The sequence below is a fragment of the Notamacropus eugenii genome, chromosome 2 (genome assembly GCF_028372415.1).
Source record: "Notamacropus eugenii isolate mMacEug1 chromosome 2, mMacEug1.pri_v2, whole genome shotgun sequence".
NCBI classification, from domain to species: Eukaryota; Metazoa; Chordata; class Mammalia; order Diprotodontia; family Macropodidae; genus Notamacropus; species Notamacropus eugenii.
In genome coordinates, this window is record NC_092873.1 from 71,815,696 (window position 1) to 71,836,666 (window position 20,971).

The 20,971-nt window shown below is 39.1% G+C and overlaps 1 protein-coding gene and 1 pseudogene across 3 annotated transcripts in view; one reads left to right on the plus strand and one right to left on the minus strand.

Moving 5' to 3' along the window:
* The window catches only part of WDR45B (WD repeat domain 45B), a 91,055-nt gene that overhangs the window by 11,654 nt on the left and 58,430 nt on the right, over positions 1-20,971 (plus strand). For 2 of the 3 annotated variants that reach the window (XM_072640905.1, XM_072640903.1), the window contains exon 2: positions 6,067-6,141. In XM_072640905.1, coding sequence (XP_072497006.1) covers positions 6,067-6,141 — 75 coding nt within the window. Of the gene's footprint in view, positions 1-3,357; positions 3,413-6,066; positions 6,142-20,971 lie in introns of all 3 variants that reach the window. The other variant, XM_072640904.1, reaches the window with a different exon arrangement.
* On the minus strand, positions 16,454-17,955 carry LOC140530380 (14-3-3 protein epsilon pseudogene; annotated as a pseudogene).

Here is a 20,971-nt window from a genome sequence, read left to right on the forward strand (position 1 = left end):
GAATTCTTGTTGGGCTTGTGTCTAATCTGCATTTTTTCCTGTGAAACTCTGTTTGTAGATGTTTTTATGACATTTCCTTTTCATTTTGTGTATTGAGCTTCCATTTCTCCATGGAGCTTTTTATGGTCAGGGCCTTTTTTGTTGTTGTTGTTGTTTGCTCATTTTATCAGCTTATTTTTTTGACTTTGAACTTTATGTTTTTCTTGGGTTCTGCTTATCTCTGGGAAGGTCATTATCCCATGCTTCAGTCTTTTTTGCCCTATTATTTTCAGAGCTGGTTCTGGGGGGAGGGGGATCTTCAAGTTTTCCATGCTTCCAAGGTGGTACAATTTGGGGAGAGGTATGGTCATTGTTCTCCTGGTCTGCTTTCTGGTCCTTAACTTGTTTCCTTGTGACATCAAGTCCTAGTGCCTGTCTCTGATGCTCTCTGCTCTGGAACTACAAGCAGGACCCATGCTCACTTCAGACCCAAGTGATTCTCTTCACCTTATAACTGTGACCCGGAACTGGGTAATGGACAATGGTATTGCTAAGCCTCCTCCAAGAGCCTGCATTGGAGATCCTTTGTGATTTTTTTTCTGACCAATTGCCAAATCCCCTTACTGTCTTTGGATCCTGAGAGCTCCTAAAGCTGTTGCCACTGCCACATTCTCCAAGCACGCATTTGGTGTTACTGCATCTTTCAGTGCAGCCAGCCCCACCCCACTGTCATAGCTCTTTCCTGACCTTCTAGTTGTCTTAGTCTGGAAAAGTTTCTCACCCTGACCTTTTGTTGGCTATGCTGTTCCATAATTTGATTTGATGTGATATTTTAAAGTTATTTGGAGGAGAATGCTGGAAGTTTGGTTAGAATGTTCCCTACTGTACCATCTTGTCTCTGCCCTCTACAGTGAGTTCGTGAAATTTGCCTAGAAAAGTAAACTGAAGCTGAATTTTCAATGGTTTTAAATGCCAAGCTGAGGAGTTTGTGTTTTATCCTGGACTTAATAGAGAATCATTGAAGGTTCTTAAAGAGAGGTTGGAAGACATTATTTTTAGCAGCTGTGTGGAGGATGCATTGGAAGAGGGAGAGGCTGAAATAGAGGAGTCCATGTCCATTTAGGAAGGTGTTTAAATAGTCTTGTTGTGAGGGGATAAGGGTCTAGTGATGGTCAGGTGAATATGAAAAGAAAGGAGACAGGTGCAAGAGGTGTGCTGGTGAAATTCTTAATACTTAATAAACATAATGGAGTTTGAGAGAGGGGAAGAGTAATGTCAAACTTGTGAAGCTGCCCTTAGTAGAAGTAGGAAAGTTGCAAAGAGTAGTGGATATATAATGAGTTCTTTTTTTGAAAACTTAGTGAGTTTCAAAATGCCTGAGACATTGAAGAGGAGATGGAGAACTAGCAATTAGTAATAGAAACTGGAGGGGCAAAGTATAATTTGTAGTGTGACAATTTCAGGGGGTCGATTGAACTTTCAGAGTGAGAAGGCTTCTGTGGAATGGGGAAATGTTTAATAAAATAAATGAAAATGCAAGGCAGTGTAGTTGATTTGTAGATTATTAAGTCAATATGTTGCCCGCAGGGATCCATTTTTATTTGAGTTTCATACCAGTGGTGTAAAGGAAGTCCAGAGAATCGAAAGTGTAACTTGGAGAAGAATGAATGGAAGGAATGGTAACCAGTGTCAAATGCTGCAGCGGGTCAAGAAGGATAAGGACTGAGAAAAGGCTATGAAATTTTGGTTTCAGCAGTGCAGGCACGGTTGAGATTAAATAATATAAATTTTTATGGTAAATAGTTGGTATATGTAAGACAGATAAACACTAGCACACAGGAAGGCAAAGGTTCATCACGCTTGGTCTGGTCAGACAGGAATGACACTAACAGCTTCAAAAGGAGTAAATAATCTTACTTTACTTTAGACTAGTCTTCTCACAAGGGTTACTAATAATGGGAGCACCAACTCCTATAGCATTTCCTAATCATCCTTCTTTCAGGAGCTGGCGAGAAAGGGGTGCAACTACCCCTATGTCTTGATGGGTTCAAATCTTGGTGGGTTGAATCCAGACCGGCATAGTTTTTGCACTTTCCTAAATCCCCTCAAGCCTCAATGGCAGCTGATTGAGGCAAACACAGATTTCGCCCAAGTCTTAAATGGGGGCTGATCAAGGCACACACAGCATTCCAGCTTGTGTATTTCAACCCTCAGGGTTCCCCACTTCTTGACCAGTGCCCACCTGCTTTAAATGGCAATACACAAAGAAGGCACCGTGGCAGCAGTATCCTGACAAGTTTACATCACCTCATTCCTGTATCTCACTGCTCAGTCATAGTAAATGTTTACAATTTAAGCATAAATGTTTTTATTATTCATCATTATATAATGCTACGCAAGCGTGGTGGAGATGTTTTGAACCATAATCATGAGAACTCATATTTAATGTCTGGAAACGAGATTGTTATGGCTTTGAATCTTGAGAAGCTGAATTCTAAGAAATAATAACAAAAATCCACTTTTCACACACTAAAATCCACCTTACAGCATAGTTGTATGAATTTCTCTAGTTGTGTTTGACAGGACACTTGTATGAAGACAAAAGACTGATTCTGGGTGGGGAGAGTAAGGAAGAATAAAAAGAAAAGTAATACTTTAAGGTTACCATTGAAGAGGGAAAATATGCTTCAGTAATTTCCTGCGAGTGTCTCTTTTGGGAATCAGAGCAATGTTTTTGACAATCGAGTAAATACTCTAGCCTTGGCCCTGCTTGATTGCTGGTTTTGAAGGCTTCTGCCCTTTTTAGCCCTCACTACTGCTATTTTGCTCTAACTCACTCCATCAGTGCTGCAGCTTTCTCATACTCCTTTCCACAAACACTTGCATCCAGTAACACTGACCTTCTTGCTGTTCCTTACATGAGATGTTTCATGTCTCTTTTCATGTCTGTTTTCTCTATGTCTTTGCACTGACTGTGCCTATGCCTGGAATGTTCTTTTACCTTACCTCTGTCTCCTAGAATCCTTAAGGCTTTCTTTAAACTTCTGCTCAAATGCCAACTTCTGCAGGAGACCATTCCTGGTCCTCCCAGCTTAGTACCTTTCTCTTCCTAGTTTTTTCCATTTACTTTCAGTGTATCTTGTATGTGCCTGTTGATGTGCTTATTGTCTTCCCCATTCAAACGAAAGCTTCTTGAAGGCAGGGACTTTTTGCTTTTTGTATCCCCAGTGTTTGACTCAGTTCTTGGCATGCAACAAGAATTTATTGTTATTGTTAATACTACTAATGATAACTAGCATTTGTATAGTGCTTTAAGGTTTGCAAAACGCTTTATATTATCTCATTTAATCCTCATAACAACATTATTCCATTTTACAGGTGAGGACACTGAGGCACAGAGGGGATAAGTGACTTGTCCAGGATCACACAACTAGTGAGTGTCTAAGACAGGATTTGAACTCGGGTCTTATTGACTTCAAGGCTAGTACTCTGTCCACTTGCCTGGCTGCCTCATTTAATCAAATGTCCAGCACTGTGCTTAGCGCTGGGAGGGAATACAAAGAAAAAACAAAAACAATTTCTGCTCTAAAGGAGCTTACATTTTAATGGAGGTGATATGTATATTGATAAGTATGTATGAAATACAGAGTAGATGGAGATTCACCTTAGAGGGGATAGACCAGTAGCTGCTGTGAGATCTGGGAGGGGTTTCCTGCAGAAGGTTGATAGTTGAGTTGAACTTAGTCTTGAAGGAAGCTAGGAATTCTAAAAGGGGGAGGTAAGGAAACTGAAATGTACAGAGACATCAGTCATTGAAGAGCAGAGTAGGCTAGTATAGCTGTACTGAGTGCTGAATAAATATTTGTTGATTGATTTGTGGTTAGCTCTTGATCATATTGGGGCTTCTTCCAGTGTTTGTCCATTGGAAGTAATGCTTCCTGATTTTTTATAGATCTTTTGATTCTGTCATAGAAAATATAGACTCAGGAAATACTTCCCCAGTTACACTGGCAGGCTGATCTCTTACAGCACAGTTACATTCTACACCCCTCCCACCCCTCACCCCCCGCAAAAAAATTCTAGGTTAACCTCAAAGATTCAGAGAGTATTTTGATTTACAGCTTATGAGCTCCCATTGGTGTTCTTCTTGCCATGATAGTCTATGTCAATTAACCAGACCAAATTAGCATTTAGAGAGGGAAATTAAGTGAATGATTAATATCATAGACAAAAATACTGAAGTCAGAAGGATGAGTAATTTTAGAGGGAAACCCAGTTTCTAGTGGGTTGAGGACATTATAGTGGGGGAGAAAAGAGACATTAGACTTTCCTAAGAATTGTTTTGTTCAGTCAGCAACCATTTAGAAAGTACTTACTACGTGTGAGACACTGTTATAAGCATTGGAGATACATAGAAAGGCGAACATGGTACTTTCACTTATGGGGTTCACATTCAGATTGAGACAGTATGCAAAAAAGTTGTACAGTGAAAAGGCGTAGAGTCGAGGATCAGAGGTTGTGTTTGAGGAGTGTATTGAAGAAAGTAAAATGCAAGAAGACTGGAAAGGCAGAAAACTTTGACTTTAAAGGACAATCATGGTTTTCTGTCTGATCCTGATGGTAACAGGCACCCACTGGAATTTATTGAATATAGAGATGTTAATCAAACCTGTGCTTAGGAAGATCACTCTGACAGCTGACAAGAGGATAGATTGTAGTGGGAGATCCTGGAAGTAGTCCTGGTGTGAGGTGATGAGGGCCTGTACCAGCATAGGCTGTGTGAGTGGAGAAAAGGGGACCATATACATGAACAATGTTTTGATGATTGAAATGATGAAACCTTGGCAGTGAATTGGATTTGTGGTATATATGCAAGTGAAGAATAGGGTTTGGCCCTAAGATTGTTAAGATGGGTGAATGGGAAGATGGCTGGTACCCCTCCATAGTAACAGGAAGTTGAGAAGAAGGATTTTTGGGAATAAGAAGTTCAGTTTTCAGTATGTTGAATTTGAAATGACTGAGAGACATTTAATTCAAGATGTCTAAGATGTAATTTATGATGGGAAACTGGAGCTCAGGCTAGAGGTAGATAAATAGATCCAGGAGGCAGATAAATAGTTCTAGTAGTCACTTTCACAGAGATGATATGAACTCATCACTAATTAGAGAAATGAAAATAAAAACAACTCTGGTGTTCCATCTCACAACCCTTTAGATTGGCAAAGTTGACAAAAAGGAAAATGACAAATATTGGAGGGGCTATGGGAAAACTAGTACTTTATTCCTCTTCTGGTAGAGCTGTCAGCTGGTCTAGCCATTCTGGAGAGAAATTTGGAACTATGCTCAAACCTGTTGAACAGTGCATACTTTTTGATTCAACTATGCCACATACTCTAAAGAAATTAAAGGAAGAGACAAGGGATCCACATATATAGTAGCTCTGTTTGAGGTGGCAAAGAATTAAGGGTGAGCTCATCAATTCTGACATATTAATGTGATGGAATACAATTGTGCTATAAAAAGGAGAGGGCTGGTTTCACAGAAACCTGGGAGAAGAAATGTATGAAATAGTGTATTGAAGTGAGTAGAACCAAGAGAGCAATTTATACAGTAACAACAGTGTGAAGACATTCAACTTTGAAAGTGTCAGGTACTCTGATCAATACCTTGATGACTGTCACCTGATAATCATCTTGATTTCAGAAGATTTTGATGAAATAGGCCTCCCATTTCCTGATATCTCTATCAGGATTGATTAAATTAAGTCAGGTTGATTAAACTCAGAGTGTAGATTGAGACACATGTTTTGGACATGACTACCATGGAAATGAAATTTTGTTTTTCTTGCTTTCTGTATGAGGGAAGGGTTGATCATCTTTTGAAAAAGGTTGTAATTTTTAAAAATGAACTGAATATTTGAGAAACTGAATTCTACTTCACTCTTATAAGAGTATATTCATACTCTAATTTACTTTTAAGACTTTTATTTTTCAGATTCCACATCTATTTTATCCTTTGGGCATGATTTGATTAGTTAATAATGCCACAGAATTTATTAACATGTTTCTCTTTCATTTCTTGTTTTAGGTTGCTTTTCATGTGGGATGGAAAATGGATTCCGAGTCTATAATACTGACCCACTCAAAGAAAAAGAGAAACAAGGTGAGGAATGTGTGCCTTGAGTTCCTTCGCCTCCATTCTGAAAATTCTTTAATTTTTCTTCAGATATTTCCCTGGAATCTTTTGAAAAGAAAATATTGCTTCCACATCTCCTTCATAAACTTTAATGGAACATTTATTTTCTTTGCGTCTTCTCTCAAAACCTCTTGACATCGTCTTCTACTGTCTCCTCCTTTCCCCAGTCTCTGCTAATCTTTTATATATGCTCTTAGTCCCATCTTCTCCTGATTTCTCCATATTTTGACTTTAATCATCCTCTCCCTTTCTCTAATCTGTAACCTCTTCCTGTCTCCTGGTTTTTCCTCTACTTTCGAACATACTGTTGTATCCTCTATCCTGTCAAACTGTTATCACTCATGTTTTTTTCATCTAGACTTCTGGAAAAAGTCATCTACATTCACTGTCTTCACATTCTCTCTTGCTCCTCAAGCCTTTGTAGTTTGTTTTCTGACTTCATTTAACTGAAACCAAACTCTCCAGAGTTACTAATGATTGCTTAATTGATAAATTTGCTGGTCATTTTTTTAGTTTATCTCCTTTTCTGTCTGTCGACACTGTTGACCATTCTTCTCCTGAATACATTTTTGTCTCAGGGTTTTCTTTACTGGTTCTTCTTCTACCTATCTAACCACTCTTCTACATCCTTGGTTATTTCAACATTTGGCTCATGTCCCTTAACTGTGAGTGTTCCCCAAGCTCTGTCTTAAGCCCCCTATTTTTCTTTTTCTCCACACATCAGCTTCTATCAACTTTATATAGATGACTACCAGATCTATAAATCTCACCCCTTGGTTTCCCCTGAGCTTTAATGCTGTGTTGTTATTGCCTTTTGGATATTGAAACAGGATGTCCTGAAGACATCTCAAATCAACATATCCAAAACTGGGCCTGTTATTTTGCCTTCTAACCGTTTCCCTTTCCAACATCCTCTACTTCTGTCAAAGGTATCACCATTATTTGACTTAACAAATTTCATAATCTTGTTTTTCTCCTTAGCTCACTCTCTCTAACCCCATATGTCTAGTCAGTTGTTAGTTCTTGCTGTTTTTCCTGTCATTGCATCTCTTGCATCTGATCCTTTCTTCTTACTCACATAGCTACCACCTTAGCTCAGGCCATCATCACCTCTTGCTTAGATTATTGCAGTGGACTCCTATTTGTTTTCTCTGATTCAAGTCTTTGTTTCAGTATAATTTCCACATTGCTGCTAAATGAATTTCCTTAAACTCCAGTCTGACGTGTGACTCTCCTATGTGACCAGTTCTTATGGTTCTAGTGCCTTTAGGATAACATTTAAACTCTCCTGTTTTAGCTTTTGATTTCCTTCTCAACCTTGATGCAACCTGTTTTTTCCCTTTCTTCAGTCTGTGATTCAATCACCTTAGCATTTATTTTTCCATCCCTTATACGTTATGTTGCATTTCTGGTCCGTTTGCCTTTGGGGCTGTCTCTCACACCTGTAATTCAATTTCTTCTCATCTTTGCCTCATAGAATCTTTCTCTTTCTTTAGAACACAGCTCAAGTACCACCTTCTTCTACATGAAGCCTTCTTGATTCTCTCACTGCTAGTGTCTTCTCTCTCAAATTATCTTGTATCCAGGTACTTTGCAGCTATTATCTTTATTTTTATTTTCTCCCTTGTTACAATGTAAACTCCTAGTGAGTGGGGATTGTTTGATTTATTGTATTTGTATTTCCAGCACCTTGTACTCTGCCTGGCACATAGACTCTTAATAAATGGTTGTTGTTTGGTTGTAGTATTTGTGTTCCATTGACTTAACTTATATTATTAAGAATGTCACCTATAAGTTTTGGGAATTTTTAATGCAGAAGGAACCTCCTAGTATTTATAGTATTTTAAGTTTTAATAATTAAAAATAGCCATTAAAGCTTAAAACTGCTAAGATTTTTGGAACAGTGTACATAGTAAAATCACTGTTGCCTTTGTTAGAAGGAAAACCTAGATTTAACACTGATATTTAATATCTAATGTTACCCTGTGTTAGAATGCAGTGCTCTTATATCATGAACTTGTACAGAGGCCACATGAAACTTCATTTTCATGTCCTTTCATTAAATATTTTGGTGATGCCCTGGACAGAAATAGGGAAGTTCACAAGATGGACAAATTTAGGGGTAAAGTTAATGGAAGTAGTGGGGGCAGCTAAGGGATGCAGTGAATAGGATGCTAGTATTGGAGTCAGGCAGATGAGTCACATCTGGCCCCAGACAGTTAGCTTTGTGACCCTGGACCCTGCCTCAGTTTCTTCATCTGTAAAATGAGCTGGAGAAGGAAACGGCAAATTACTCCAGTTTCTTTGCCAAGAAAACCCCAAATGGGGTCAGGAAGAGTTAGACATGACTGAAAATGACTGAAATGGACATAATGGGTTAGAGATGTCCAAAGCAATTGGAGATGTAGGATTGTATATATAGAGTTGGGAGTCACCTGTCTAGTAATGATAGTTGAATGCATGAGAGCAGATGAGAGAACTTTAAGAAAAAAAAGGAAAGAGACCAAGACAATCCTGTGATATACTCATGCAGAGGAGCCAAGAATTGAATGATCATCCTGCAGAGGACCTTGAATTAGAAAGATTGGTCATATAATAAAATCATTTACACTCAATAGGCATTTATTAAATACCTACTGTGTGCTAGGCACTGTATTAAGAATTTAGGATACTAGGAAAGGAAAAAAAAAACCCCAATCTAAAAAACAGTTCCTCTCAAGGAGCTCACAGTCTAATGGTAGAGACAGCATGGAAACAACAATGTACAAATAAGATATGAATAGGAGATAATCTTAGAGTGAAGGCACTAGCATTAAAGAATCAGGAAAGGTTTCTTGCAAAAGGTTGTTTGAGGAGTATCATTATTTTTATGTTCAAGTTTCCTAGTATGAGGGCAGGTGTTAGAAGAAAAAGACAGAGTTAAGTACCTAACCCTTTGAGGAAAGAAGACTAAGTAATGCCCTGGAGGTTGTTAAATAACAGCTATCAGAATTGCAATTGGGTGATAGATATAGATTGAAGAATAATCCTCAAAGGTGTTTCTGAGTGATGGTAGTAGAGAGAGATCCTGGAAGTGGCAGTGGGAGCAGGAAGTACTCTGACTCCCCTTGGCTTGATCAGTTAGTCAGTTGTATGAATGAAAATGTAACCAGTGTTGGTGGTCAGGGAAGCTGTGTCATCAAGGGAGCTTAGTCTCAGTGAATGTTAGAAAACTGAAGGAGTAATAAACAATTTAAGATGAAAACAAGTTTGTTACTTATGGAGCAGACATTCCAGAGAGCATGGTTGAAGTGGTGCATATGATGGGGATGGGATGGATTGGGTTGAGGATAATGGGAATAAGGGAATGGTCAGTGGGGACCAGATGGACAGCTAGGTGGCATAGTGGATAAAGTGTGGGCTGGGAGCAAGGAAGACTTATCTTTGTGAGTTCAAATCCATCCTCAGATGCTAGCTCTGTTTAGGATAATTTATTTTATCTTTATTATGAATTTCAAAATTAGTATTTTTGGTAATTTTACAACGTATATAATTATTAGTGCTGTAATACATATGTGTGTATATGTACATATGTACATGCATATATATATACAATTTATAAATAAATATACACAAGTTCAGGGTATGTGATCAAAAATTTTTACTTAAAGGATTTTGGAATCTAAAAAGTTTGGAAATCCCTGACTTAAGTCAGTTATGTGATTATAGAGATATGTTTTCAGTAGTAAATTGTCAGGAAGAGTCTGCCATGGGTACATATGTTTAATATTTTTCCAGCTTCTATTTCTTCAGATGCTGAGTACCTAGAGTCCAAGAGTGTTGACATCGTTATTTATTAATGACTATTGAAACATTGTTAGATTTATACCGTTTTACTTTTAGAACAGAACTTGTCTACCTCTGTTGTTGTTCAGTTGCTTTTGACTCTTTATGACTCCATGGACCATAGCATGCCAGGCCCCTGTCCTCCACTGTCTCTTGAAGTCTGTTCAAGCTCATGTTCCTTGCTTCCGTGATACTATCTATCCATTTCATCCCTTGCTATCCCCTTCTTTTGCTTCAGTCTTTCCCAACATCAGGGTATTTTCCAATTGAGTCCTGTTTTTTATGTGGCCAAAGTATTTAAACTTCACCTTTTTTAAATTTGTTCTTCCAATGAATAGTCTAAATTAATTTCTTTAAGTATTTACTGATTTGATCTCCTTGTTGTCCAAGAGACTCTCGAAAGTCTTCTGCAGCACTGCAATTTGAAAGCATTGATTTTGTGGTGCTGAGTTTTCCTTACAGTCAGACTCTCACAGTCATACATTGCTACTGGAAAAGCAATAGCTTTGACTGTATCGACTATTGTTGGCAAGGTGATATCTTTGCTTTTAAGTTTGCTTTTCAGATTTGTTATAGTTTTACTTCCAAGAAGCAAGTATTTTTTGCTTTCATGACTGGATTCCCTGCCTACAGTGAGCTTTGAGTCCAAGAATATAAAGTCTGACGCTGCTTCTGTTTCTTCTCCTTCTATGTGCCAGGAAGTGATAGGACCATTTGCCATGAGCTTAGTTTTTTTTAATGTTAAGCTTCAAGCCAGCTTTTACATTCTCCTCTTTCACCCTTAACAAGAGGCTTCTTAATACTTTAACTTTAATTCTTCACTTTCTGTCATCAAAGTGGTATTGTTTGCATATCTGAGATTGCTGATATTTCTCTCAGCATCTTTAATTTTGACTTTTGATTCATCCAGTACAGCATTTTGCATGTTGTACTTTTGTTTATCATATAAATTAAAAAAGGTGACAATATACAGCTTTATCCTATTTCTTTTCTAATCTCTTCTGATGTGGTTTGGGGTTGCTGGGAACCCAGAAATGTTGGGGTACAAGGTGGCATCTATTTGGAATGAATTCATGCACTCAAACCTTTTTCCAGTTCAATGACAAGGTTTATTGTAAAGTCAGTAGAAGTGGGCAGGATTCCTAGTGAACTTGCAACTTAGTTGGGGTGAGACTGATGCTTATATACAAAAAAACAATGAAAGGAACTGGTTGGGATTAAGGAGTAGTGGATACATGGGAGTAGTCTGGGTTGGATCATGTGTGTGTTTGTCCTTTGTTACCAAAGAAGACCATGCCATCAGAGAAATGATGACATGACTTGCACTTGACTTTGTTTTGAGCAAGGAAGAGCTGTGCAGGTCACCCAGTCTCACTTCTCCTCCAGAGCCATCTGAATCCAGTGACCAGATATTCATCAGGATGACTGGAGATGACCCAGGATGAGGCAGTTGGGGTTAAGTGACTTGCCCAAGGTCACACAGCTAGTGAGTGTCAAGTGTCTGAGGTGAGATTTGAACTCAGGTTCTCCAGACTCATCCTGCACCGGTGCTCTATCCACTGTACCACCTAGCTGCCCAGGTTGGGCCAAGTGAGACAGTGAAAGAAATGTCAAGTGAACTAATTAAGTGACCTAGGTGGACTGGGGTGGGCCAGCTGCCTTGGGTGGTAGTGCCAGCGATCTAGGCTACTGAAATCTATGGGGAAAATTAAGGGACTGGGTTGCTTACAAAGACATAGTCTTTTCCTTTTAGGAGTCTAGGTCCCATCACCCCATCAGTTCCCATTTTTGTTTCAAACTATTGTTTCTTGCCCCTTATACAGGTTCCTTAGAAGATAAGTAAGATAATCTGATATTTCTATCTCTCTTGCCACATTTTGTTGTATAATATCATTTTATTCTGTTGGTACAAACAGTAAATTTTAAAAAACAATTTCTAAGTCTAATGTCAATATCTTTTATCAGATACTTATTTCTTTTGGTAGAGCTACTCGTGGTATCATGATCACTTCATTAGAGTTTTGGGAGACCTAACTCAAGAAGGAGGAATGTGATGTTTAAAAAGTTCAGGAGACAAAGTTTCTGGGTAATTTTAATCATTTGATTAATAAGGCTAGCATGTTGTTAATAAAAGAGGCAAGTAGCACTCTTGAATGTCAAAAACCCCTCCTTGTAGCGGGCTCACAGTTCATGTACTCTTGGAAGAGTGAGTATTCCTGAGGGTGGCAAATAGTTCTGATTGGTTTAGTAGTTAATGAGCTCATTCTAATGAGACTCTTGGGGGTACATGACTTGAATCACCCAAGTCTTGGTCAAAGTGATTTATCAATTTCCATATCACCTGCCTGACAAAAGGGAGAACCCACCCATTTTCTCAGACCTGTCTGAGAAAAACACAGTGAGCAGGAATCTACCTATTAGCCTGAACTTAGAATTTCTTGTAGCTTTTAGCTCTGGTAAGTCTTTGAGAAAGATTCCCACACTAGTTAATTTCTGGATGAGGAAGTAGAAAAGGGGAAAAACCAATTCAATAATTAGTTATTAATACAAGGGAGAAATAATCATTTTTCTCAGAAACCAAGCTGAAATGGAGTAGTTTTACTTGCTCAGATTGCTGGAAGCTGCTAATTCATGATCAGTTCTTCTACTTTAGCTGACCTCCCCATCCTTAAAGTTAAAGTAATGGGAAGGAATTGTGGCACACCTTCTCCTTAAATATCTACCAATCAGGGTTTCTCTGCTTCAGAGGAGTATCCTTTTGCAGTTTTCTTGTTTTTCTTGGATTGCTTTAATTTTTTTTTTACCTAATTTTTCTATCATGTCTCTTAATTTGATTTTTGAAGTCTTTTTAAAGTTCTTCTAAGAACTCATTTTGGGATTGTGACCATTTGACATTGCTCTGTAGGGTAGGAGTAGCTTTTTTTTCTTAACTATTTTCCTCTGAATATGAATCCAGATCTTCTCTATCCCTATAGTGGCTATCTATGGTTGGGTTCTTTCTCCTTTGCTTACTTATTTTTATTTTGCTTTACACATACTGAACGAAAGAGGCTGAGTGAGTAGAGAAGGAGAAGGGGAAGAGGGAAGGAGAAAAACCAGAGAATTGAACATGCATGCAGGCTATCCAGTACTGCCTTCAATGCTAATCTTCTGTGAGGGAAGGTCAAAGTCAGCAAGAATGAGCAGCCATGGATTGTGGGGCTCTTAGCAGCACCATTTTGGCACGGTTTGTAAACAGTTTTTACAGCAAAACCACAACAATAAACGTTCCAGTGCAACCTGTATCTTCAAGCAAAGACTCAATTAATTTAAAAAATTGGTATAAAGGGGGAGGAGCCAAGATGGCAGAGTAGAAAGATACACATATGCTAGCTCCTAACCCACAGCCCATAAAATACCTATAAAGAAGAACTCCCAACAAATTCTGGAGCAGCAGAAGCCACAGAACAACAGAGTGGAGGAGATATCTGTTCCAGAGAGACCTGAAAAACCGACATGAAAGGTCCGTCTCGCACTGGACCCGGAGCAGAGCCCAGCCCTGCCTTGGCCACGTTTCACTGAGAGGAGCAGTTCCGAGCAGGCTTTAGGGACAGAATCTCCAGCAGCCTCGCAGGTCCCTCCACCCACAGGTGCCAAAGGTCAGTGAGAGAGTCTCTTTGGCTCGCAGAGAGGGGAGTGGGGTGTCCCCCATAACTCAGGCCCCCTCGGGAGGCAGCAGCGGAGGCAGCAGCAGACAGGGGCTCCCAAAGCAGGCAGGAGCCTGGATCCATTGTTGAAGGTCTCCACATAAACCCGCTGAGGGAACTGAGCCCCTTGTGGCAGCCCTGCCCCCACCCCAGCACCTGAACTTAATCTCACACTGACTAGCAGCCCCGCCCCCACCCAAAGCCCTGAGGCTGGGAAGCAGCATTTGAATCTTAGCCCCCAAGCACTAGCTAGGCAGATCTGGAGGCGAGGTGGGTATGGAGAGGAAACTCAGAAGTCAAGTCACTGGCTGGGAAAATGCCCAGAAAAGGGAAAAAAAATAAGACCATAGAAGGTTACTTTCTTGGTGAACAGATACCTCCTCCCATCCTTTCAGATGAGGAAGAACAATGCTTACCATCAGAGAAAGACATGAAAGTCAAGGCTTCTGTATCCCAAACATCCAAAATAAATATTCAATGGGCTTAGGCCATGGAAAGAGCTCAAAAAGGATTTTGAAAATCAAGTTAGAGAGGTGCAGGAAAAACTGGGAAGAGAAATGAGAGATGCAATAAAAACATGAAAAGCAGGTCAACACCTTGCTAAAGGAGATCCAAAAAAATGCTGAAGAAAATAACACCTTGAAAAATAGGCTAACTCACTTGGCAAAAGAGGTTCAAAAAGCCAATGAGAAGAATACTTTCAAAAGCAGAATTAGCCAAATGGAAAAGGAGGTTCAAAAGCTCACTGAAGAAAATGGTTGTTTAAAAATTAGAATGGAACAGATGGAGGCTAATGACTTTATGAGAAACCCAGAAATCACAAAACAAAACCAAAAGAATGAAAAACTGGAAGATAATGTGAAATATCTCATTGGAAAAACAACTGACCTAGAAAATAGATCCAGGAGAGACAATTTAAAAGTTATGGGACTATCTGAAAGCCATGATCAAAAAAAGAGCCTAGACATCATCTTTCATGAAATTATCAAGGAAAACTGCCCTGAGATTCTAGAACCAGAGGGCAAAATAAATATTCCAGGAATCCACAGAACACCGCCTGAAAGAGATCCAAAAAGAGAAACTCCTAGGAACATTGTGGCCAAATTCCAGAGTTCCCTGGTCAAGGAGAAAATATTGCAAGCAGCTAGTAAGAAACAATTCAAGTATTGTGGAAATACAATCAGGATAACACAAGATCTAGCAGCTTCTACATTAAGGGATCGAAGGGTGTGGAATATCATATTCCAGAAGTCAAAGGAACTAGGACTAAAACCAAGAATCACCTACCCAGCAAAATTGAGTATAATACTTCAGGGGGAAAAATGGTCTTTCAATGAAATTGGGGACTTTCAAGCATTCTTGATGAAAAGACCAGAGCTGAAAAGAAAATTTGACTTTCTAACACAAGAATGAAGAGAAGCATGGAAAGGTAAATAGCAAAGAGAAGTCACAAGGGACTTACTAAAGTTGAACTGTTTACATTCCTACATGGAAAGACAATAATATTTGTAACTCTTGAAACTTTTCAGTATCTGGATAGTTGGTGGGATTACACACACACACACACACACACACACACAGCACAGAGTGAATTGAATAGGATAGGATCATATCTTAAAAAAATGAAATTAAGAGGTGAGAGAGAAATATATTGGGAGGAGAAAGGGAGAAATGGAATGAGGTAAATTATCTCTCATAAAAGAGGCAAGCAAAAGACTTTTTAGTGGAGGGAAAAAGAGGGGAGGTGAGAGAAAAACATGAAGTTTACTCTCATCACATTCCACTAAAGGAAGGAATAAAATGCATACTCATTTTGGTATGAAAACCTATCTTACAGTACAGGAAAGTGGGGGAGAAGGGGATAAGCAGAGTGGGGGGGAGGATGGAAGGGAGGACAATGGGAGGAGGGAGCAATTTGAAGTCAACACTCTTGGGGAGGGACAGAATCCAAAGAGAGAATAGAAGCAATGGAGAGCAGGATAGGATGGAGGAAAATATAGTTAGGCTTACACAACACGACTATTATGGAAGTCATTTGCAAAACTATACAGATATGGCCTATATTGAATTGCTTGCTTCCCAAAGGGAAAGGGTAGGGAGGGAGGGATGAAGAGAAGTTGGAACTCAAAGTTTTAGGAACAACTGTCAAGTACTGTTCTTGCTACTAGGAAATAAGAAATACAGTTAATGGGGTACAGAAAGTTATCTGGCCCTATAGGAGAAAAGAGAAGAAAGGAGGGATGATAGAAGAGAGGGCAGATTGGTGATAAGGGCAATTAGAATGCTCGGTGTTTTGGGGTGGGGAGAGGGGACAAATGGGGAGAAAATCTGAAACCCAAAATTTTGTGAAAATGAATGTTAAAAGTTAAATAAATAAATTTAAAAAAAAACCCCATAAAATTGGTATAAAATTCGGTTTAAACAATTATAAAAAGGAAAAATGCCACCATGTGCTCCCTACAATGTGATAAACCTCTCTCTGCTTCACTTAGAAGTCTAATGGCATTCCAGTGTAATATCCATTTCTAATGATTGTCTTGCCACATCTGGTACGGAGATGATACAGTAATGCTGAAAAAGCCTCTATGCAGTCCTGTTAGTGTCTTAAAGAACCTAAAAACTGGGACCAGTAAAATCCACAGAAATTCACTCTTACCTTTAGGAACTTTGAAAACTGGTGAAAAAAAAAAAAACCAAAAAACCCAAAGGGCAGGAACCTAAATTCTGAGACCAAATGTAAAAGTCAGATTTGATGGTTCTCAATGACAATGGGGAATTTTCGAGGGGTGGGATGGGGAGGAGTGGGGTGGTCGGAGATGAATTCTCTTGTTGGCTGTGATGTCTCTCACTGGTTTTCATCTTCCGTATACTGTAATACCTCTTTATTCTGTTCATCACCCTGCATATCAGTGTCAGGATATCATGTAACAACTGCATGATAAGTGTGGAGTTCTTATAGCTTTCTTCACTCAGCATATAATAGTTCTGCAATTGCATCATCAAAAGCTGCTTTTTGCAGGCACAGTCAGGGGAATTAAGAGTTTCCTAGTAGAATACAGAAAAGTTGAGAGCAAGACCTAAGCGGATGGGGTATGTTGAGAAGGTCTGTCATTGTGATATCACTAGCAGCTTTATAAGCCCCCAGGCTATTCTCTGCAACCTCCTTTCTGTCATTTCCTGTGGCACATTCAGCAAGATACCCGTGATAGTCCCCTTTCATTTTATAAAAGATAACCTTGGACTCACCAGTGTTTGCTGCTGGAATGAGGTATTTGTCCAGTACTTCCAGAATGTCACAACAGATTAATTTTAGTTGTCTCTCCCATTTGCCAATATTCCCAAATCATTTTTAGTTTGTCTTCTTCCTTGTTTTCTTCTTTCTGTTCAATGCTGCTGATTATCTGCCAGGATGCTCTTCTGGCTCTAATCACATTCTTATATGCAACTGTCAGTAGGTTTCTTTCTTCAGCTGTCAATTCCACATCCATTCCTGCTTTCTTCATTGATTTCCATCGTTTTGTCATATCACTTGGCCTGCTTGGCCAGTTTCACCTGGTATACCAGATCCTCCAATCACCCATAGTGGTGGTAACTTTGACCGGGTCTGCACAACAATAACAAACGATGGTGGCTCAGACTCTCTTGTCAGCCTCTCACTCAGCATCTGGGCAGCAAAGATGGTAGTGCGCCTTTTATATTGTTTTTAGCAACTTATTATTATAATCAGCTCTAGTCCTGGGGTATGGGGAATGGTTTCCCAGGCTTCAGGTTTTTCTGAGCTTTGTCGTAGTTCCAGTCTCAATACTCCTAAGTCACTGCTAGGTCCCCCAGCCACACTGTGTTTGCAAATGTTCTTGGCTCACTGTGGGCCTTCAGCTACAACCTTCAGCTCTCTCCTCTGTTCTGGAACCAAAATCAGGGACTCGGCTCTCCTGTCAGTACCTACAGCTACCAGTATACCACTACCCTGCTACTGCATTCTTTGTACCATGCTGTTCTCCTACACACAGACAGGGTGTGTGCTAGCACCTGCTAGCAGTCAGCTGGATCCCTGAACTGCATTTATTCAGCATTGGTGGACTTGGCATCCCTCAACAGGAAAGGTGCTTCAGTCTTCCTCTCCACAGATGTCTGACCCCCATACTGTCTGTGAGGTGAAAGTTCCTATGGCAGAGGCTGAGGCTGCTTCCCAGCCCGGCTGCTCCCAGGGTTGGTTGGTTGTTGCTTCAGCAGAGACTGCCTGGAGGTATTTGTACTTCACTTGGGCCATGCCTCTTTCTCTTGGAGTCTTTCCTGAGGTCTTCTCCAGTTGTTCCAGGAAGACCACTGCTCCACCCAACTCCTATTAATTTTTGCAGCTCTACATTCACCCTGGGACACTGTTTTGTCTTGTTTATGGAGGAAGTCTGGAGAGCATGGAATTTTCTTATTTACTTTACCAAAATCCTCATGAAATATATTTCTTGTTAATTTTGGGCTTATAATGAAATCTACTGTAATCAAACGTGCCAGAAACAGTGCCTGAAAGTATATTCTATTACAGTCTTTGCCTTTTTGTTGTTCAATTTTTAGTCATGTCCAACTCTCATGACTCCATTTGTGATTTTCTCAGAAAAGGTACTGGAGTGATTTTCCATTTCATTCTCCAGCTTGTTTTATAGATGACGAACAGGTAAATAAGATTAAGTGACTTGTCCAGGGTCCTACAGCTAATAAGGGTCTATGGCTAGATTTGAATTCATGAAGATAAGTCTTTCTGACTTCAGGACTGGCACTCTATCCACTGTGCCACCTAGTTCCCCTTTTGTCTTTTGGTTTTATTTAAATAGCAAAAATTCCCATGTGGATATAGTTTAGTTTCTTTAGAAATAGATCATCATCTTGTTTGACCAAGGTTTGACATTTAAAGTTAATATTTGGTGGTCTAAAACCTGTCCTTTTTAGTACCTTGTGCCCCCTTTTCCACCACAGAAAGAGGACATATAAGACTAAGGGAGCTTTTGTATATATTTCACATATTATTTGGTCAAAGAATTAGCAACTGATGGACCACTTATGTGGTTATGAACCTCTTCAGTCATAGCCAGGCTGGTCCTTGGATATCTGATATTCCATTGATGTCTTTCTAGCTTGGTAGAACCTCTCAAAACTTGTGCTGGCTTAGCTTTTGAGACCAGGCTTTCTCTTCATATCTCACTGAGACTTTTGATAGATCTTAGTGGAGAATCCTGTTGGGTAGTGGTAACATATATGAAAATGAGGGATTAGACAGTTCTCATTGGATATGAGAGTTGAATAGTATGGAAAGGTACATAATTTTGTTATAGTAAGTAATGTGTTCTACTTTATTACTGACTCAGTTATGTGTAGATGGAAGATAATTCTTATGAATAATTTCAAAGCAATATTTATATTAATGTATGAGGGAGAGGATGGGTTCTGAATGTGGAACTTAGCCTCATAGTTAAAAAAATCACAGTCACTAAAGTAGTTTATTGTCTATGTTGTGCAGACATAATGCTGAGAAACTCTTTATGGCAACACTGAGATGGGTAGTATAAATATTCCTATCTTAAATGCATGAGGAAACTGAGACTCAAAGGAAAAGAATGACTCCAGTTCTTTTGATGTTGGTACTGCTTGTCATTTTATTCTATATTCTCTTCTGCAAAGAAAGGCCTAAATTCATTTCTTTCTCTGTGTATGTTTTTAAAGTATTTGGTTCTTTGGGAGTTAATTGGTTTTTTGTTTTTATATTTAACAGATTAAGTTGTTATGATTTATCCAGTATAGTGGATAAATGATAGTAGGAGCAAAAAATGTTCTTAAAATCACTCTTATTCATGAGGTGACCTCTTGAATTTGTCACCTTTTTTCTACTGGCACCACAACCACCCTAGTCCATTTAAACCAGGTCTGTGAAAAATGGTGGGTTGCCACTGTGCATTCTCCTTTTTGTCACATGACCCTCAGCAATCAACCATGGTCAGTCTGTTTCTAACCTAACCTATCCGTGGCTCGAAGAAATATACAACTTGTGCAGGTCAGATTTAAACCTTGAATTGTCTTAGGAGGATTCTGAAGATCACCTGGCAGGATAAGTTACCAGACACTGAGGTCTTCGAACTAAACTGCCAAGCATTCAAACTCTTCTGCAGAGAGCTCAACTCTGATGGGCTGGCAATGTTTGAATGCCAAATGTATGCTTGCCAAAAAGACAATTTTATGGAGCACTCACACAGCACAAGTGCTCGCATGTGATCAGAAAAAGTGATATAAAGATACTCTCCAGGTTTTTCTCTCTCTCTTTTTAAAAGTTAATTAGTTAATTTTTAGTTTTCAGCATTCACTTTTACATGATTTTGAGTTCTAAATTTATCCCTCTTCCCTCCCCCTCCCCCAAAACAAGATGCAATCTGATATAGGCTATAAATGTATAGTCATATTAAGCATATTTTCACATTGGTCATATTATGAAAAAAGAATCATAACAAAAGGGAAAAGCTATGAGGAAAAGAAAAAGAAAATAGTATGCTTTGACCTGCATTCTGACTATAGTTTTTCCTCTGGATGTGGATAGCATTTTCCATCTTGAGTCTTTTGGAATTGTCTTAGATCATTGCATTGTTGAGAAGAGTTGTCTATAGCTGGTCATTGCACATTGTTGCTGTTACTGTGTACAGTATTCTTCTGGTTCTACTCACTTCACTCAGTAGCAGTTCATTTAAGGCTTTCCAGGTTTTTTCAAATTCACCTGCTCATCATTTCTTAATGGAAAAATAGTATTCCATTACTTTCATATATCACAGCTTGTTCAAGCATTTCCCAATTGACGGATATCCCTCAATTTCCAATTCTTGGCAACCACAAAAAGAGCTGCTATAAATATTTTTGTACACATGGGTCCTTTTCCCTTTTTTAAGTGTCTCTTAAGAACTTTGGAATTGATTATGTGACATGGGAGACATTGGCACAGGATCACCCAGCATAGTGTACCCTCATCAGAGAAGGCGCTCCATACAAGTTACACACCATAACTTGATTCTAGCATAGTGATATCATTTTGGTCCTCTTCAGGAACGAAGGACAACAACCACCTCTTAATAGGATTGTTGTCTTCTACCTGCTCTTTTCCTACCCTTTTATCCCCAAACTCTTCCCTCTCCAATGCATCTTTCACACAGTTGCTAAAAGATCATAGATTTTGTTTTATCATGTAGATCATATGGAAATTTGCTTAATTTTTCCTTTCATACAGTAAATTAGCAATTTTGAATTTTGAAGAG